This window comes from Muntiacus reevesi, chromosome 5, assembly GCF_963930625.1.
Source record: "Muntiacus reevesi chromosome 5, mMunRee1.1, whole genome shotgun sequence".
In the NCBI taxonomy this organism is placed as follows: Eukaryota; Metazoa; Chordata; class Mammalia; order Artiodactyla; family Cervidae; genus Muntiacus; species Muntiacus reevesi.
In genome coordinates, this window is record NC_089253.1 from 53804235 (window position 1) to 53823775 (window position 19541).

Sequence of the window (19541 nt, forward strand, 5' to 3'; positions counted from 1 at the left end):
GTTCTCTTCTCCTTTTTTTCTGAAGCTCTCATATGGTACAACTGTCACACAGGGGCAGTCAGTCTCCATCTGAGCTCACTGTATTTATCTACTGTTTCAAGAGTTCTTCCATCTCTACCTATAGTCTAATTTTTCTCTTCTTGTCCGCTGACAGCATCTCTACAACTTAACTTTTCTTTCCTCAAATCCTGCTAGTCAGAAAGTACTTTCAGATCGCTAATGACCCAGAGAATGAGTCAGGGTGGGGAGTCTTTCCCATGGGCAAGTATAATTTCGACCAGAACGAAATAAATGGAGAACATGTCTGAGGTCCCACATGGGCTGCTCTGAAGATGGCGGGTGCTGGCCTAGACCATTGCACTGTAGTGGCTGGTGGTGTCCTCTGAGCATTATTCCAGGAATGCTTCACAACTGTCATCCTTATAATCCTGTCTATCAGGAGACTGTGGCCCTCCTGAGACTCCAACTCATGGCTATTTTGAAGGAAGAGATTTCAAGTCAGGATCTACCATCACTTATTACTGTGAAGCAAGGTACGTGTACTGCAGAATTTTAAACATAAGACTTTGCCCATTGACTGGTAGCCTTGCTTCAGAAATGCCCCAGTCTGTCTCAACCTTGTCTGCTGATTACCAAGCACATTCTGATTTTGAGAGCTGCTTTACCCACTGCCAGGTCTCCCCAAGTTCTAGAAGACAGCCTAACTCTCCTATTTATCCTAATTTATGTATCACTTTCTTTTCTCTTAGCTAAGACAAAATGAAATGTTTAAAATGTATGTTTTTCTAAAGAATAGCAGAACAAAAAACTAAACACCCCCCCCCCCCAGAATATATGAAAGTATAGAAATAGAATTATTTAGATCCTTGCTGTTAGTGTTTAATCTCTAAGTCATGTCCAACACTTCATGACCCCATGGACTGTAGGCCACCAGGCTCCTTTCTCCACGGGACTTCCCAGGCAGGAATATTGGAGTGGGTTGCCATTTCCTGCTCCAGGGGATCTTCCTGGACCAAGGATTGAACTCATGTCTCCTGCATTGACAGGTGGATTCTTTACCGCTGAACTACCAGAGAAGCTCATAGGTCCTTAGGACATCATAATTAAAGTCTAACCTTAACTTAGACTGCCTAGCCGCGCCCTTAATGATCTCCTAGGCTTTTCTTTTTCTGGCCTCAGTCTTAACCCAGAGTCATGAGGCCTCACAGGCATTTCTATCTCCAGTGGATTTTGCCATCAACTCTCCTGTTTTTCTGGTTGAAAGCTGAGTCTCCTTTTAAGCCAGTTCACCAAGAATTTTTTGAAAGCTGTCTCTAGCTTTCTACTGCTTTTTGGAGTATAGATGACAGTTGATTTTAAAAATTACTGAATGATGAAGTTTCTTCCCTTACCCTCCCCACCCCAAACTGTGTGCTTAAAAACACGTATTTAGAATTTTTCATTTCTCCATATCTTACACGCAGATATATCTCTTGGGTCCTCTCCATCCCCAGGACAGTGGTTTTACTTTACGATTGCTGTGTAATACTGAGATAGCTTAAGAATGCATTACAGCTCTGGGGCAGGAAAGTAGATTTTAGTATTTCTATTTCACAGTGTGAAATACTATTACATAAAACCAACTTTAGTTGCCCAATTCAAGAAATGGAAGGGTAAAAGCTGTTTCCATTTCACCTTGTGTCCAGGTACCGCCTGGTGGGCACACAGCACCAACAGTGTATTGATGGGGAGTGGACCAGTACCCCTCCCATCTGTGAGTTGATCCAAGAAGCTCCCAAACCAGCCGAGTTAGAGTTGGAGAAGGCATTTGTAAGTAGTGGGCTCTTTTCTGTCTTATTCACATTGGTGCCTCCAGGGTTCATTTGCAATGCCTTTGAATGGGCTGATCTTGGCCTGTTTGTAGAGTGGGACTCATAAACTATTAACTCATGATTTTGTGTATGAGTTCCCATTCTCCACCATCACCATGAATGTCTCATGAAGCTCTGTTGGTAAGAGTTGTTGTCTCATGTGCTTTAAAGAGCAAGATACATAATTTCATATCCTAGGCTTAGAAGTATTGCTATGAAAAGTCTCTAAAATTTTTCCAGACTTTAAGAAAAATCACAAAAACACTGAAAGATCTGTTTCAATTGAGACTCCTCTCTTTCTGTTGTTGTTGGTTAGTTGCCAAGTCACATCCAACTCTTTGAGACCCCACGGACTATGTAGCCCACGGAGGTCCTCAGTCCATGGGATTTCCCAGACAGTAATACTGGAGTTGGTTGCCATTTCCTTCTCCAGGGGACCTTTTCAACCCAGGGATCAAACCAACATCTCTCATGTTTCCCATTGGCAGGTGAATTCTTTACCACTGAGCCACCAGGGAAGCCCATCTCTCTTAGTCTATATTTATTACTGGGATGATGAGTAAACTTAAATCTCTAAATTTTATTTTCTGAAAATAAAAAATGACCCTAAGGGCAGACAGTGGTACCTTCCCCCAAGGCGCACCTAATTGCAAGGTTAAGTGACACTTGGCAGCATCCTGGAAGGGGCTTAGGCAGTCCACAGCCATCCTGAAAATTTAGATGATTCAGCATATTGAAGACCCAGATTCCCACTGAAGCCTTCATTTGGGACCTAAACACCAGTCATTAGCTTCTGAGGGTAGCACTGGGTCTCAGTTCTTAAACTGTAACTTAAAAAGGTGTTTTTTTCTTCAGCTTGCCTTTCAGGAGAGTAAGGAACTTTGCAAAGCCATAGAGAAATTTACACAAAGATTAAAGAAAAGTGATTTAACAATGGAGAAAGTAAAATATTTTCTGGAAAGAAAGAAGGCCAAGTTGAAGGCAAAAATGTTGCCCTGACATTGTAGCTGAGCAGACTGGGTAATAGAAATACTCCCATGAATAAAATTTTCTCTTGGTTCTGAAATTGGTTTCAGATTTTTCTCTCTTTGGACCGAAATGCAAATTCATAATAACCAGCTGCAGTTGTATAATACACTGTGTGTGTGTATGTGTGTGTGCGCGCGCGCGCATGTATGTGTATGGAAAGTAGAATGACCAAGTGTGGTGATTGTTTAAGACCAGAATTAGCAATGTACTAATGGGATGTAAAGCCACAAGGCTTCCCTGGTGGCTCATATGGTGAAGAATCTGCCTGCAATGCAGGAGACCTGGGTTTGATCCCTGGGTCGGGAAGATCCCTTGGAGAAGGGAATGGCTACCCACTCCAGTATTTTTGCCTGGAGAATTCCATGGACAGAGAATACCATGGGCAGAGGAGCCTGGCAGGCTCAGTCCTTGGGATTGCTGAGTTGGACACGACTGAGTGACTGACACTTTCACTTCAAAGAAGAGGGAAGGGTTTAATTTTCTGTTTAAAAGAGGATGGGAAGCTTAGATCACAGCTAAGGTATAAGGTATTTATTTTTTTGGCTGCACTGCATGACTTGTGGGATCTTAGTTCCTTGAATAAGAGTTGAACCCTGGCCCTCCACAATGAAAGCGTGAAGTCCTAACTGCTGGACTGCTAGGGAATTCCCACCTCATGTTTCAATATGAAAGGCAAATGATGAGGCAAAAATTAACCTCAAATTAACCAAAACTTATGAGGCAAAAATTAAAGTCTTATTTTAGGCAAATAGATTCAGCATGGTTATATCTTATCAAAACAAAAGAATTAGAACCCAAACTCTTGCCTGGGTCTCCCCAACATCCTGTTTATAAAACCAGGCTTCCAAATCTTCTGCAGTAACATTGCTTACTGCCTTTTGGATGAAACTTAGATATATATGGTCAATTTGAGATGCTGCAAAGCATATGAAAATATTATTCTTTTTTCAGAGGGTGGAAGAAATAGGAATCCTAAGGTTTTCTTGCCAACATTTTATACTGATCTGATATGACTAGCTTTTTCCATCTCTCACTCTGATCTCTGTAGGAAACATGTAGGAACTCTGGGTAGGATACAAACAAAATACAGAAAAGAGTTGGTAACCACTAGTTTGTTCTCTATAACTGTGAATTTATTTCTGTTTTATTGTCTTCATTCATTTGTTTTAGTTTTTAGATTCCATATACAAGTAATAAGACAGAGCATTTGTCTTTCTCTGCCTGACTAATTTCACTAAAGCATAATACCCTATAGGTCCATCCACATTGTTGCAAATAAAAGTAATAAACTTTTTAACCAAGTAAATCCACAACTAGGATTAATATAACTTGACCAAAATTATTTTAAATTTTAAGTTGTTCATTATATTATTGCCTATATTGTCTATGTAGCAGCTAGTAAGACCTTGTGACCTTTAGAAATGTCCAATCTAAGGAAAATTTTTAGTGAATTAGGATACATCAAATGTAATGCAGTCTTTTGCAGTGATAATTATGGACAGAAAATTTTTAAAATATAATCTTATAAAATAAAATAAAAATAAAATACAGAAGAGCAAGTACTTATAATTGCATTTATATAAAACCTTTATTCTTACAGAAAAGGACCAAGCAATAATAAGTGCAGATGAAAACAGTTGTCTTAGAATGGTGAAATTCTCTTCAAGTTCTTTAATGTTTTATATTTAATTTTAATATTAATTTTTAAAAAAGGTGGTGCAATGAGGCAAGAAGGGTGGAGCATGTAAGGGTAATCTCCATAGCCTCGATAAAGTGTGAGAGGTAATGAGAGAGAGGGAAAGACACATTAAAGCCAGTTTATGGAGAATTTTAAAGGTCAAGTTAGAAAATTTGAACTTTATTTTGTAGATAGTGAGTAGAGATGGAAAACTGTCAAGTGCTAAGGACAGAACATAGATTTCTCTCCCAACAGTATGTTGTGGAGGTACAGCAGGAAAAGGATTGAGACAGAGAAGCCAAAGAAAAGGCCACAGCAGTAGTCCACCGAAGAGGCAGTGAAAACCCAAGCCAGTTTTGGCATTAGAAATAGAAAAGAAACAGCAGATTTGAGAGACATTGTGAAATCAAAACAACTTGTCAACTCATGAACATTGGAGGATGAGGGGAGGAAGGGTTTAAAGGTGAGTCTGAAATTCCATTCCGGGAAGCCTGAATTAATCTTGTGGTCAGAAGGTGAAGTTTCTGGGCAGGAAATGAGAAGTTCTTCCTTGTTGAGTATAAAGGTGCTTATAAGATTTCAAATGGGCAATAAAAAATATCAGTTTGAGTTTCAAAGAGAAATGAAAGATAAAGGTGTATTTTGCGATAGTCCCTACAGGGAACAGTTAAAGCCATGAGAACAGGAAAGATAAAAAGATGTAAAGAGTCCAAAAGTCTGTTCCATACATCTATGTCTAAAGAGAAACATTTTTAAAAAGAAGAACTTGGGATGTATCTGCATTTGAGGGTGAAAAGTAGGAAGAGGAGGTAATAACAAACAGGAAAGGACAGTTAATAAGATAGGGAAATCAGGAAAGTTTAGGGTAATGGCAGGCGAAGGAGAAGGTTCAGAGGTGATCCACAGTGTTAGAGGCTGCTGAGAAGCCAAAGTGGATGAGTTAAAGAAATTTTGGATTTGGAGACAAGGGCACATGTCACAGAGGTGTGTCGGTAGAGTGGGTGGAAGGAAGCCATATTGGAGACCACAATGGGGGGGATGAAAGGGGATTGTAGAGAAAAAGTGGGCTTGAAAATAGGAGATTCTTTTGAGAAGTTCAATATCTCACAACAGAAAAAAACTTGAATTTGACGCTTGGTAAGACTGAGGGAACATTTCAGGATGACACACAGTGAAAATAAGGAAGGAAAGAAAATAAATCTCTTCTGACACAAGAGTAAATAGGGAAGACAATTTGAGGAAGAGAGAAGCTAACATGCAATGATTTCTTAGTAAAGTAGGAGGCAAGATTATCTGCTGAGGGTTAGACAATTTGGTGAACTGGAGAGAAAAATTTGAAACAGTCATAGTGGAAAGTAAAGAAAAGGACTCAGATTGAGAAATGGAATTTGATGACCCAGTTTTAAAGGTTATATTTTCTCTAACTTCATTGTCAAGACTGCATAATTTTGGATCCTTTTTTCATTTGTTTTTATTAGTTGGAGGGTAATTACTTTATAATATTGTAGTGGTTTTTGTCATACATTGACATGAATCAGCCATGGATTTACATGTATTCCCCATCCTGATCCCCCCATCCTGATCCCCCCTCCCACCTCCCTCCCCACCCCATCCCTCTGGGTCTTCCTAGTGTACCACTTTTATTCTCAGTTCAGATCAGTCGCTCAGTTGGGTCTGACTCTTTGCGATCCCATGGACTACAGTACACCAGGCTCATTTTTGTTAAATCAGCAAATCAGCTTCACTTTTGTGACTTGGCCCGTGTTCTCTCTCTCTCTTTCTCTTTTTGGCCCCACCAGGATGGCTTGCGGGATCTTAGTTCTCTGACCAAGGATTGAACCTGGGCCCTGGCAGTCAAAGTGCTGAGTCCTAACCTCTGGTTGCTGTTATTCAGTCACCCAGTTGTGTCTGACTCTTTGCAACCCCGTGGACTGCAACCTCCCTACCCCTCAGGCCTCCCTGTCCCTCTCTGGGAGTTTGCCCAAGTTCACGTTCATTGCATCGGTGATGCTGCCCAGCCATTTCATCCTCTGATGCCCTCTTTTCCTTCTGCCCTCAATCTTTCCCAGCATCACAGACTTTTCCAATGAGTCATCTATTCACATCCAATGACCAAAATACTGGGGCTTCAGCTTCAGCATTAGTCTTTCCAGTGAATATTCAGGGTTGATCTTCCATAACATTGACTGATTCAATTTCCTTGCTGTCCAGGAGACTTTCAGAAATCTTCTCCAGCACCATAGTTCAAAGGCATCAATTCTTTGGCACTCTACCTTCTTTATGGTCCAACTCTCACAACCATACATGACCACTGGAAAGACCATAGCCTTGACTACATGGACCTTTGTCAGCAATGTCTCTGCTTTTCAACACACTGTCTAGGTTTATCATCATTTTCCTTCCAAGAAGCGTTTATCTTCTGATTTCATGGCTGCAGTCACCATCCACAGTGATTTTGGAGACCAGGAAGAGGAAATCTGTGACTACTTCCAACTTTCCCCTTCTATATGCCATGCAGTAATGGGGCTGGATGCTATGATCTTAGGTTTTTTTTTTTTTTTTAAATATTTAGTCTTAAGCCAGCTCTTTCACTCTCCTTCTTCACCCTCATCAGGAGGTTCTTTGGTTCCTCTTTGCTTTCTGCTGTTACAGTGATAACATCTGCATATCTGAGGTTATTTATGATTCTCCCGCCTATCTTAATTCTGGCTTGTAACTCACCCAGTGCGAATTTCTCCTGATGTGCTCAGTGTATAAATTAAACAAACAGGGTGACAGCAGACAGCCCTGTCATACTCCTTTCTTGATCTTAAATCAATCAGTTGTTCCATACTAACTGTTGCTTCTTGGACCACAAACAGGTTTCTCAGGAGACAGGTAAGATGGTCTGGTATTCCCATCTCTCTAAGAGCTTTCCGCAGTTTGTCATGATCCACACAGTCAAAGGATTTGGCATAGTTGACGAAACAGAGATAGATGTTTTTCTGAAATTTCCTTGTTTTCTCTATAATCCAGCAAATGTTGGCAATTTGGTCTCTGGTTCCTCTTCCTTTTCTAAACCCAGCTTGGACATCTGGAAGTTCTTGATTCACATAATGCTGAGCCTAGCATGCAAGATTTTAAGCATGACCCTATTAGCATGGGAGATGAGTGCAACTGTCCGATGGCTAGCACATTCTTTAGTACTTCCCTTCTTGGGAACTGGGATGAGGATTGACCTTTTCCAGTCCTGCTGCCACTGCTGCTAAGCTCTGGACCACCGGGGAATTCCTCATTTATGTTCTCTTTACTTCTAGTATCTTTCTTATTTTCATCTAATAATTTCCACTTTTCATTCAATGCCTTGCTCAGATTTCCTATATTTTGCCAAAACCTCTTCTGTGGTTCAACTCCTTTTCTGAAAATTTTATGAGATTTTGGGCACTAGTGGTAAAGAACCTGCCTGCCAATGCAGGAGGCCTAAGAGACCCAGGTTCAGATCCCTGTGTTTGGAAGCTCCCCTGGAGGAGAAAACGGCAACTCACTCCAGTATTGTTGCCTGGTGAATCCCACGGACAGAAGAGCACGGTGGGCTATAGTCCACAGGGTTGCAAAGAGTCATAACTGAAGTGGCTTAGCATGCATGCATGCACAGAAAAAGTGAAATGGTCACGAGAAATTTCCCTTAAGTAGCAGTCCCCTGAGCACACAAACCTTAATCCTGAGGATTAAGGCTTAACTGGATAAGGTCGGAGTGCATTCTTAGGACCACACGTGATAACAAACATGGCTGACCCTTCATTGCATCCTTCTGAGCAGTGCTCAATGGTAGACCAACTTCTGGAGGTTATGCAATTTTGAAGTACTAATTAGGTTCCAAGCAACTCTGCACATTGCCGGGAACTCAGTAAGTGCGTTAAGCGCCTCACCTTCTGTACTTTTCTTGGAGTGGGTTGGAGACCATTACAGGGGAAGGCCAGCCATCCTATGAACCCCAGCCATCCTATGAACCCCAGCCATCCTATGAACCCCAGGGCCTGCTGGACCTAGAATCTTGGAAAGTGTATTATTTTTGTGGACCTAGTCTGAACCCTGCACTACCCAAAGTTTCCAGGATAACTAGTTTGCATATTGTATAACCCTCTTTTGTTTATGGGAAAAAAAAAAGAATTCTGGCATCAAATTTATATTACCCTTCTACTTAGGGGAAATGGTTGGCAGAGAAGAAAATAAACAATTGCAACATATTATCAAGAAAGGGCTAGTGAAGAAGAAGGAGATTAGATAAACACTACTGCTTTAGTTATGCTGTTAATCATTCACTGGGTCACTAGAGATTGTCTGCCCATCCATTTCTATCTAGCCATCCCTGAACAGTCAACCACATGGCTGGAAGTGAGGGAATTTTTGGTGGGGCCAACTCCAGGGTGTTCTTGTAAACTCTTATCTGGGGAGGAACTAATGCTTTTTCAGATCAAAGCAGTCTTCTGCCTTAAGAAACTACCCAAGGAACAATGATAGAGTCTTCTTCCTCGGCTGTCTGCAGGTCAGTGGATTATTTGGGGTACCTTGGGGAAAGGCTGGTGGTTTGGCCCTTTAAAGAGAGCATGATTATATGACACAAAGACAAAATTTGGAGTGTTTTCAACAGAAATGTTTTTAGGGATACTGCATTAGGAGACAATGTGACTTGAGAAGTACTTGTAATCCCTACTGAACTTTGATTTTCTATTATAAGTGGGGGAATAATAATGCATACTAATAAACTGAAGCAAGAAAGAAGTAAAAAGTTATTCTTATTATTGCACCTAAAAGTTGAGAGTGTTGGTTGATAAATCCTTTACCACCTCTCCACATTGGGGTGTTGAGACAGGAGATAAGTCAGATGTCCCAAAGAGAGACACAGGAGACTGGTTTCCAAAGTCTACATTCTGAAAATTGGTGCAATTTCCTTTAAAGATTTTATGAACCTCTTATCTCCTCCACCGCTGACAGCAAAGACCTTTAGATTTACTCAGAAGGAGGATATTGGTCAGCGTCTAGTTAGTATCTGAAGCTAGAGGTCTGAATTGTCCCGATTTCTTTTCTCTCCCTCAGTTCTTGAATCTGGTTGTTGATTAGCTTTCCTTCTTGAAATTCCCTTCTCTTTTCACTGGGCAAGACATAGTACTCCTCTGGTTTGAGTTTTAATTCTTCAACCACCCTTCTCTTTGCTGACTCTTGTTCTGTCCCTAAATGTAGTAGTAAAGGAGAATACAAAGTAGAGTGCCCAAAAGGGAAAGAAACATCGAAGAAGTTTTATGTTAAGTTTAGAGATATGTTATAATATAGTGCAGAAGGAAGGAGCTGATGAGATTTAAAGAAATTATAGGAAAGAAGAGAAAATTGTGGAAGCAAGTTCTTTCTGGAGTCTGCAAGGAATGTGATTGAGAGTGCAGGTGTGAGCCAGGAGACACTCACTTGAGACTGGAGAAAAAAAGTTTTCTTTTTCCAGAGGTATCTGAATTTTTAAAAAGGGAATTTTAAATAACTAAATTTTAATATTTAATAATTAAATAAATTAATAATTAATACTTAAATAAATAAGCTAATTTTAAAAAGTCATCTCTAATGAGAGGGGAAATTTGGAGGCTGAGGATTTTCCCGGAGCCTCTCAAATTGTACTGCCTTGGCAAATGCCAATGGTGTTTTTCACAAGAGACCCTCCACGGTGACTATAGTTCTTGAGTTGGTTTCATTTCTATAGGAATTTAAAAGGTGATAGTGAAGTATCAGGGCATTTGTTAAGGAAGTCTTAGCTTTTCAGTGGGCAATTGCATAATTCTAGGGTTTGTAGGGAATAGAAGGATAATCTAATGTCATCATTTTAAGGATGAGAAACTGAGATTGGGGAGCTGATATAGCTTCTTCAAGATCCCAGAAATTGACTGGCATTGCTGGGAGTCAAATCAGGTCTCCTCAGCTCGTAAGTCCGCGCCTCCACCTCCAGACTCTGTGGTTTGCTGAGTCCTGAGCAGGCTCTGCTGAGGGTCCACAGTGAGTCATGGTGATGAACTGGGGATGCTCCACCCGGCCCAATGAGCCACCACACACCCTGGGAACCAGTAAGGGGAGATGAATCTCAGAATCATCTCTTCAAAATTTGCAAAGCACTTCCCACAGATTGTTTCACTTGGTCCTCAGTAGGTGACTAGTCATTCTCACTCTGAGGATAAAACTAATCTGCACTTCATTTGTTTCACATTTATTGGATAACTATTATTATGCCAGTTAATATTAGGTTAGAAACTGGAAGGTTGAATAAACACCTTCTTTGCCTTCAAGGGTCCTACAATCTATCACAAGGGGCAAAAGCGAATAGATAGTTACAATACAATGTGGTGTTACAATTAAGATGTCAGTCAGGTAATTAGGGAAGCATAGCAAAGATTGATATTTCTTGGGTGTAGGGGTTGGGTAATTCTTCACCGATGAGGTGGCATTTGATCTGGGTAAGTGCATCATGCAGAGGCTGGGAGTTAAGAACGTTCATACACTAGAGACATCACAGGAAAATGCTTGCAGGTGTTTAGAAAGTTCTAGGATGCATTTTGGGAAAGATAAGCACATGCGTGTGGCTGAAGCACAGTGTTTTTTTTTTTTTAAATATTATTTTATTAGTTGGAGGCCAATCACTTCACAACATTTCAGTGGGTTTTGTCATACATTGACATGAATCAGCCATAGAGTTACACGTATTCCCCATCCCGATCCCCCCTCCCACCTCCCTCTCCACCCGACTCCTCTGGGTCCTCCCAGTGCACCAGGCCCGAGCACTTGACTCATGCATCCCACCTGGGCTGGTGGTCCGTTTCACCATAGATAATATACATGCTGTTCTTTCAAAACATCCCACCCTCACGTTCTCCCCCAGAGTTCAAAAGCCTGTTCTGTACTTCTGTGTTTCTTTTTCTGTTTTGCATATAGGGTTATCGCTACCATCTATCTAAATTCCATATGTATGTGTTAGTATACTGTAATGTTCTTTATCTTTCTGCTGAAGCACAGTGTTTTAAGTGAGCAGTAGAGGGAGAGTTGGGAGACTTATGGGACCCTAGAGAACCGGGGACTGTGGGTGTTTTTAAATTGCTAACAGTTTAGCAATTTCTAAATTGATTTTTAGAAATATAACAGCAGCAATGTGAAAGCTGGCTTGCAGTTGTTTGGAGGCTTTAGCTGTGGTGTAGTGTGGGTGGTGTAAGGCTTCCCAGGTGGCGCTAGTGGTAAAGAATCTGCCTGCCAATGCAGGAGACCTGAGAGACTTGGGTTTGATCCCTGGGTCAGGAAGATCCCCTGGAGGATGGCCTGGCACCCCACTCCAGTATTCTTGCCTAGAGAATCCCATGGACAGAGGAGCATGGAGGGCTACCGTCCATAGAGTCGCAAAGCATCAGACACGACTGAAGCAACTTAGCACTCACACAGGGTAGAGTGAAGGAAACGCTGAGAACATAAACCCTGACCACGGAAGTGGGTAGAAGAGAGAATGACAGATTCTTAGTGTTTCTGCAGCCAGCGTGACAAGACTTGGTGACTTTGCATATGGAAAGGTGACAAGAGAGAGGAAGCTAGGCTTCCCAGGTTTCTAGTCTGGAAGACTGAGTGGTGATTATTGCCTTAGTTGAGACAGAAAGCAAAGGTCAAGCAGTGTTGGGAGGAAGATGCTATGTTTAGTTTTGGATATGTTAGACTCAAGGTATCTGGTAGACACGAATAAAGCAGCAGGAAATACTGAGCTGAACCTTGAGATTTATTACAACAAATTGTAAAAGCATTTTTGTTCTCAAGTAAGAAATCTAAGAAGTGGTTGCCAGGGGCTGGGGGATGGGAGAAACAAGGAGAGGTTGGTAAAAGGGTATAAATTTTCAGCTATAAGATGAATATTTAAGGGTTTAATGTAAAACGGGGTGATAATACTATAATGTACAATTGAAACTTGCCAAGACAATATAGAACTTAAATGTCATTTCCAAAAAGAAAAGGTATACTTCTATGTGGAATCTAAAACAAAACAAAAAACCAAACCCCTCCAAAACAAATTTATAGAAAAGGAGATTAGACTTGTGGTTACCAGAGGTGGAGGGCATGAGTTGGGTTGGGGGAAGTTGGAAGAATGTGGTTAAAAGGTACGAACTTCTATTTATGAGATAAATAAGTGCTAGGCATGTAATGTACAGCACAATGACCATGACTAACTGCTTCATGATATATTGGAAAGTTTTTGAGGATTCATCATGAGTTCTCACCATTAGGAAAAATTTTGTCTTTTTTTCTTTGTTTTCTATTTATCGTATCTATATGAGAAGAATGAATGCTGCCTGGATCTATTATGGTAATTATTTCACAATTTATGTAAATCAAATCATCATACTATATACCTTAAACTTATGTAATGATGTATGTCAATTATTTTTTAATTACACTGTGGGGAAAAGTCAAATATGTGATATAATGGATATGTTAATTAATTAGAAGGGGGGCAGGGAGAAATCCTTTCATAATGTATACCTTTGTCAAATCACTATGATGTACACTTTAAGTATCTAACAATTTAATCACCTATGCCTCAATAAAGCTGAAATTTAAAGAAAAGAAATCCAACAGTCAAAAGTTTTAATTTATGTTCAGGATTGCAAGTGAAGAAAGTGTAACAATTTATTTTTGGACTTGCTAAGAAGTTCACAAGTATTTATAACTTTCAAAAGCAGAATGATTAATTTAAATATTATCTAAGACAAAAAATAATTTTCTAAGATAACCAGTTAGAATTATAGACTTTTCAAAGGTTAAAAGTTATGTTCAAGTGTTGGAAACAATCCCTTTGTTACATATAACATTTGCAGGTCAATTTATGATGTAGGTATCTGCTATTCTGTAATTTCAAGGGAAGAGAAAATAATTCCTCCTTATTTTGCAGAGATTTCTTTCACAGACTTTTATAAAAATTCATTCATAAGGCTCAACACAGGAATTTTCTAGTTAGCAACAAGAGTAAAGGTGCCTGACCTGAAAGGCTCAGAATTGACATGTGGTAAGTAATAGTGCAGAGTAAGATTTTTTTAAATTAATAATTGAATTTATGGCACATATAAATGTTTGTACCCATAGGAGAATATTGGGCCCAGAGGTCTGTGAGTGATTCATAGGTGATGGTCATAGAATGAATGAGTTCCTTCCAAGAGACAGTTAAGATGAGGGAAGCAGAAGTCCAGGAGGGACCCCTGGGGGTGCCATTGATATTGCTCTGGGTGTGGTCCTGGGTCTCATTTCCCAGGTGGCTCTAGTGGTAAAGAACCCGCTGGCCAGTGCAGGAAATGTAAGAGACAAAAGTTCGATTCCTGGGTGGAAAGATTCCCTGGAGAAGGAAATGCCAACCCACTCCAGTATTCTTGCCTGGAGAATCCCATGGACAGAGAAGCCTGGTGGGCTATGGTCCACAGCATTGCAGAGTCGGGCAGGACTGAAGCGACTTAACATGTAGCATGTAGCATGCACTGGGCCTCACTATTACCATGGGCCACAGCGAAAACCTGTCCAAGACTTCTGACCCAAGTCCAGAGTCTTTTCCTCTTTATCAGGGCTTAGCCAAAGTCTCCTGGAATTGTAGCCATTATGATTTTATGTCATTATCGTGATGATGTTTTGACTCTAGGAGTTCTGGTTCTGTTAGAATCACATTCCAACACCAATGCTGTTATGCTCTCCCTTAACATTTCTCATGAATATTTAGTATGTGCTGTCCAGGCACCAAACCAAACCCTCTCAGCAATTTTGGGAGACATGTATAGTTATTCTCAGTTTATAAGTACGGAGATTGAGAGCTTAGAGAGCTGGCTCTCCTGTGCACGGGCACCCAGTTCCCACGTGGGGGAGCCAGGACTGCATCCCCATGGCCTAGGCCTGTCTTCAGCGCTCATGCCCCAGGGTCTGGTCACATGCTGTGCCGCTGTGCCCCCAGCACTGTGTCTGTGGCCACGATGTTAATCTCTTACCACAGCACGGGGTCTGTACGTGTGTGTGTGTGGCTGTCTTTTAGCTCCTGTCATGGACTGTGGTATTTGTTTATTCTTTCCTTTACCACTATCCTATGTTTTATGGTTGATGGTATGGTATCTTTGGGTTAAGGATGGGGAACAGCCTAGAGTAAAATCACTAGGATCTGTTCTCATTAAGATAGCAGATGTGCCTTGTTTTAAAATCAGCTAAAATCTGACCTTGACAAAGCAAGCAGTTTAAGAGTAGACATGGAATGGTATTATTGTTCTTGAAAACATGCTTTTAGCATTTTAGCACTAGGTACTTTTGAATGTAAATTCAACCAACATTTCTTGAGCACACTGAGTGAGGCACAGTGCTAGGTATCTTGGAGGGCAAAGATGACTAACAGGCCACCTTCTGACTTCAAGGAACTTGTGGTCCAAAGGGGAAGGCAGACCTCAGCTGTCAGTTAAGCCAAGTCAGAATCAGAATTTTAAACACTCAGTTCTAATTGGAAATTGGAGACTGGTCTGGAGGATAGGAGGGGACTCTGGAGAAGGGACTGCTGGAATGAGTAGGAGCTAAGGATGAAATGGTGAGAGGGAAGATGATATGGGCAGGGGTAGAAGGTAAGAACATGTTTAGAAATGTCAGGGATCTGGGTTGTCCAGATCAGCTGGATTATGACTAAAAAGTTAGTCATCAGAAACCAGTTTGATGAATGCCCATTCCTGAAGGATCAATTCACTGAAATCAATTTGCTGCACTTCTCACATTATCAGTTTAGTTAATATCATTCTAAGAAGTATTCATTTTGAATGTATTCAATGGTTATAAATATTCTTTTTGAATGTAACTAATGAATATTATCTTTGAAATAGTATTTTAAGTATTGTTCAATTTCCTGAAACTAAGGATTCAATCTATGGCTGTATCTTTATAAATATACTCACAAATATTTTTCTCATTATGTCCTATGTATACAATTTTCTTGTGAATATTGTAACAACTGCAGAAATTCATGGGGAAAAGTTTTACTCTATACTGTTATCCTCTTGATTACAGTCAAATTCCATTTTGCCAACACACTGATATTTTTAAATCTTTTTAATTTCACTGAAATTCAATAAACATGACACATTTACTGACATCAAAAATGAAAGAAACTGATTCTTATGGTTTTTATAGCTTATAACAGCTTTAATTGGGTGGGAGATATTTGTTATATTTTGTAAATTTTGTAGATGATTTAGCAGACTGGTTTTCATCATGTGGACCCTGCTGTACCCGCAACTGTCTCCGGTCTCATCAGATTGCTAGGAGTAGAGACTAGAGATCAGGAGGGAGGTATTGAGAAAACAGAAGGGAAAACAAGAAAAAAAGGGGCTCAGAACTCTGGTCCTGACCCTTTTCAATTTTTCCAGTACAAATTCTGCAAGCACATTGTAAATAACTAAAGATATTTGATAAATTCTTCAACAGATTTTTTTTTTTTTTTTTGCAGAATTTTCCTAGTGGCCAAGTCTGGAGCTCATGGGGTGGGGGTGGAGTTACCCACAGCTGACAGCAGGTCTGACAGAGGCCTGAGTGTCAGAACTTAGTTTTGCAAAGATAAGATTAGATGAGTCTTTGCTCAGTGAAGAAGTTGAAGCCCTCTGGGTTGCGAGAAGGGCCACTATGAACCTTTTCCCCCTAAATGTGGGACAGAAACATCTTTGAGGCAAATATTGAGGGGACCCCCTTTATCTAAATGGATATTCAATTAATATGAATTATGGACACATGGGAAGAGTTAGAATCATGTGGATCTAACAGACATATCAGAATAAAAGGTGAAATTCAGTATTTCATTGGGGCTTAACTTCGTGTGTTCCTTTGAAGACAAAGACTAATTCTAACATAAATTTAAGATACACTGTTTCCCCCCCCCCCCCCAATGGGAACAGGAGCATGGTGAAGAGAAAATGTTCTTCACGATTTAGCTTTAAATAAGTCTTTAAATAGTCTTATTAAATAATGAAAGTACATTTGTCACATGTATTTTTATTTATATACCTATATACATATATCTACATTTATCTGTGGTGTTATCGTTTAGTTGCTAAGTCATGTCCAACTCTTTGCGACGCCATGGACTGTAGCCTGCCAGGCTTCTCTACTCATGCGATCTCCTAGGCACGAGTCCTGGAGTGGGTTACGAGTTCCTTCTCCAGGCGATCTTCCCGACCCAGAGACAGAACTGTGTTTCCTGCTTGGCATGTGGATTCTTTATCGCTGAGCCACCTGAAATCCCCTACACGTATCTATAGATAGAACCATCTTTCCCCCCAAAACTGCAAATTGCTTGGTTTATTGTTTCAGCTGATAGTTGTCATGAGGAACTGCCAATGTTTTACGTGATGATCCAACTCTTTTTTCCCCCCATCTTATAATTTTCCTGCTTTTTGTTTTATTTTAAATTTATTTCATTTTGTCTAACACCTTTGCCATTTCCTTGGTCTAATCATCTCTGTGGCTCACCTGGTCACCTTCAATAGTCTTCTTAATCAATCTCCCTGTTTCTCCTCTGTTCATTTCAATCTGTCATGTATATTTAATACATCCACTCTAGTGATATTAAGGTACAATAATGTATCACTCTAAAGGATGTATTAAAAACAAACACACCAAAAACAAAACCAAATCAGAACAAAACCGAAAGACAATGGCTCTTTACTCTCTAAAGAGTAACATCTGTAAATTCCTAACCTTGGCTCTTAGGTTCCATTCAGACACACCTGAGAGCTGCCTCCTGCTTGACAACCATCTGCAACACCTTACTTTCCAGCCGCACTGTAGTCCTATGTTCTGTTCCCCAATATGCCCTGCCTCCCTTTTCTAACTTTTACAGAATACCTAACTCAGATTAAGCTACCTCCCATCTCTCCACTTGGAATGAATCTCTTTCATGAGCAGAGTGCTTCTTCAGAGGCTAACACCTACTGTTTCATGATGCAACATTTGTGCACCTGTCTTTTCTTCCAACTCTAGGCTGTAATTTCTTCAAGACATGGATCCCATAGCATGATCCTAGTGCTGTATGACAAGTAGGAATTCAATGATTCTTTTTTAAATTGAGTTCTTTTCAGCAGAAAGGTGTCAATGAAGCATCATAGAGTTCCAGTTGTGATCCTTCATAGCAAGGGGACAATGGCATCCTGGCCCTTCTCTAGGCTGTGGAGTATCTCTGACCCAATTCTGTTCCAAGTGACCTTGGTTGCTACTCTGTTGGCCACTGTTCTTGGTGAGTAATAGGGAGAGAAGTTCAAATTGTCAGCAAAGTTTCAAGATCATTTGCTTCTTCACTTTCAAGACTAACAAAGAGCTGATTAAGCTTTTAACAGAAATTCAGCTTTAGCAACAAAGGGTTTATTTGACGGAGTTTGGAATTTATGCAGAATTTGGAACTTAAGGGGATTTGGTATAATTTGGAATGTAGGGGTCATTTGCTATACACATAGTCAGTTTTGTAGACATTTCCTCCTAGAATTTCTTCAGGGATTTCCAAAACTATCCCCAACCATGACTTGAAACAAATCTGTCTTATCTATTAGCCTGACTAAACAATCTTCACTTCCTGTGGGTTTATCCAGAATGGACAGGAATAGTATAAACTTCTAGTGTGGCTCCTAAAAGGTAAATCAGCCTTATATTTTGTTCTTGCAAGTAAAGCAGGATTAAGACTGTTATGCTTCCAGGGCTCCATGTTTCTTCCTTCAGACCACACTAAACACAGGATGCAAAAAGGACAGATTAGAAATGCTATAGTCATCCTTCTCCTAGCCACCAAGTTTCTGTTCTCTGGAACAACCAATGCTATGTAATGTTACTATTAATTAAATGGTAAGTTTCTGTTATTATTAATGAAATGATATACTTCTGTTGAAGAAACTTTTGGACTTCTGGATTTGCATGGATGCATATGAGTCAGCAGATATGGGCAATCTGATAGGCTGATGAAATCTTGTCTGCCATCCTTTTAAGATAAATCATTTATAGGAGAAAAGAAATGAAAAATTTATGCCTTTTATCTTTTTCATTGTCGTTAATCAACAAGCATGTATTACTAATTACTCTCTGGATTCATCAAACAGTGGGGATAATAGGAGTTATTATTTTTCTTGATTAGAGGAGAAAAGAATGGTTCCTGCCCTAAAGTAATGCCACTGAAACTTTAGGATGCTGTGTCTCAAGCTCTAACTTGAGTGTTTTCTCATTTTGGTATTCAGGCAGTTGTGGTATTCCACCCTATTTAGACTTTGCTTATCCAATAAATGAGTTGAATGAGACAACGTTTGAAACTGGAACTACTCTGAGATACAACTGTCGTCTTGGCTACAGGATAAGTTCAAAAAGTTACTCTCTTACCTGTGAAGCAACAGGCAATTGGAAATACAGGGAGTTTTGTGTCAGTAAGTATGAACATTCATTTCTCTTATTTGTGCTTTGTCTTTCTTCTCAAAGTTGCCTCAGGAACTAAGCTTTATAAATGCAAATGAGTATCTCTGATCACTAAGGAACAATCCAGTTTGTCAGTTACTGATTTCAATGTACACATGTGTGCCATTTTTTGAAAAAAATAGCAAATGAATAAAACAAAAAAAATTAGGAGACACCTAGTTGCAGTGAAAAATAAATCTATCACTTACAATCTTCATTTTAATACACTGAAAACTAGATTCACTGTATAAAATTATGAAAATTATGTGTCTGGAAAATGACAATACAGTTTTCAAAGAAACCTCATCCCAAATACTGTTTTTGGAAGATGCTGTTATTCACTCTTAATTGAGAATAAATTCTGTGATGCTTTTCTAGTAGTATGGGTATACACATGCAATCTATACTTTTTTTTTGTACCTTTTGTGATCAAGGACATGTATTTTGAGCGGCTTAAGTTCAAAGTACACACTGGCGATGTAGAATGGAGCTTAGCTCCCTGGTCAGTA

At 39.9% G+C, this 19541-nt stretch overlaps 1 protein-coding gene across 6 annotated transcripts in view; it reads left to right on the top strand.

Moving 5' to 3' along the window:
• LOC136168958 (C4b-binding protein alpha chain-like) overlaps positions 1-19541 on the top strand; it is a 68310-nt gene that overhangs the window by 14425 nt on the left and 34344 nt on the right. For 3 of the 6 annotated variants that reach the window (XM_065936702.1, XM_065936703.1, XM_065936701.1), the window contains one exon: positions 18822-19004. In XM_065936702.1, the coding sequence (XP_065792774.1) occupies positions 18822-19004 (183 nt within the window). Of the gene's footprint in view, positions 1-1716; positions 1810-17681; positions 17837-18821; positions 19005-19541 lie in introns of those variants that run through there. The other 3 variants (XM_065936704.1, XM_065936706.1, XM_065936705.1) reach the window with 3 other exon arrangements.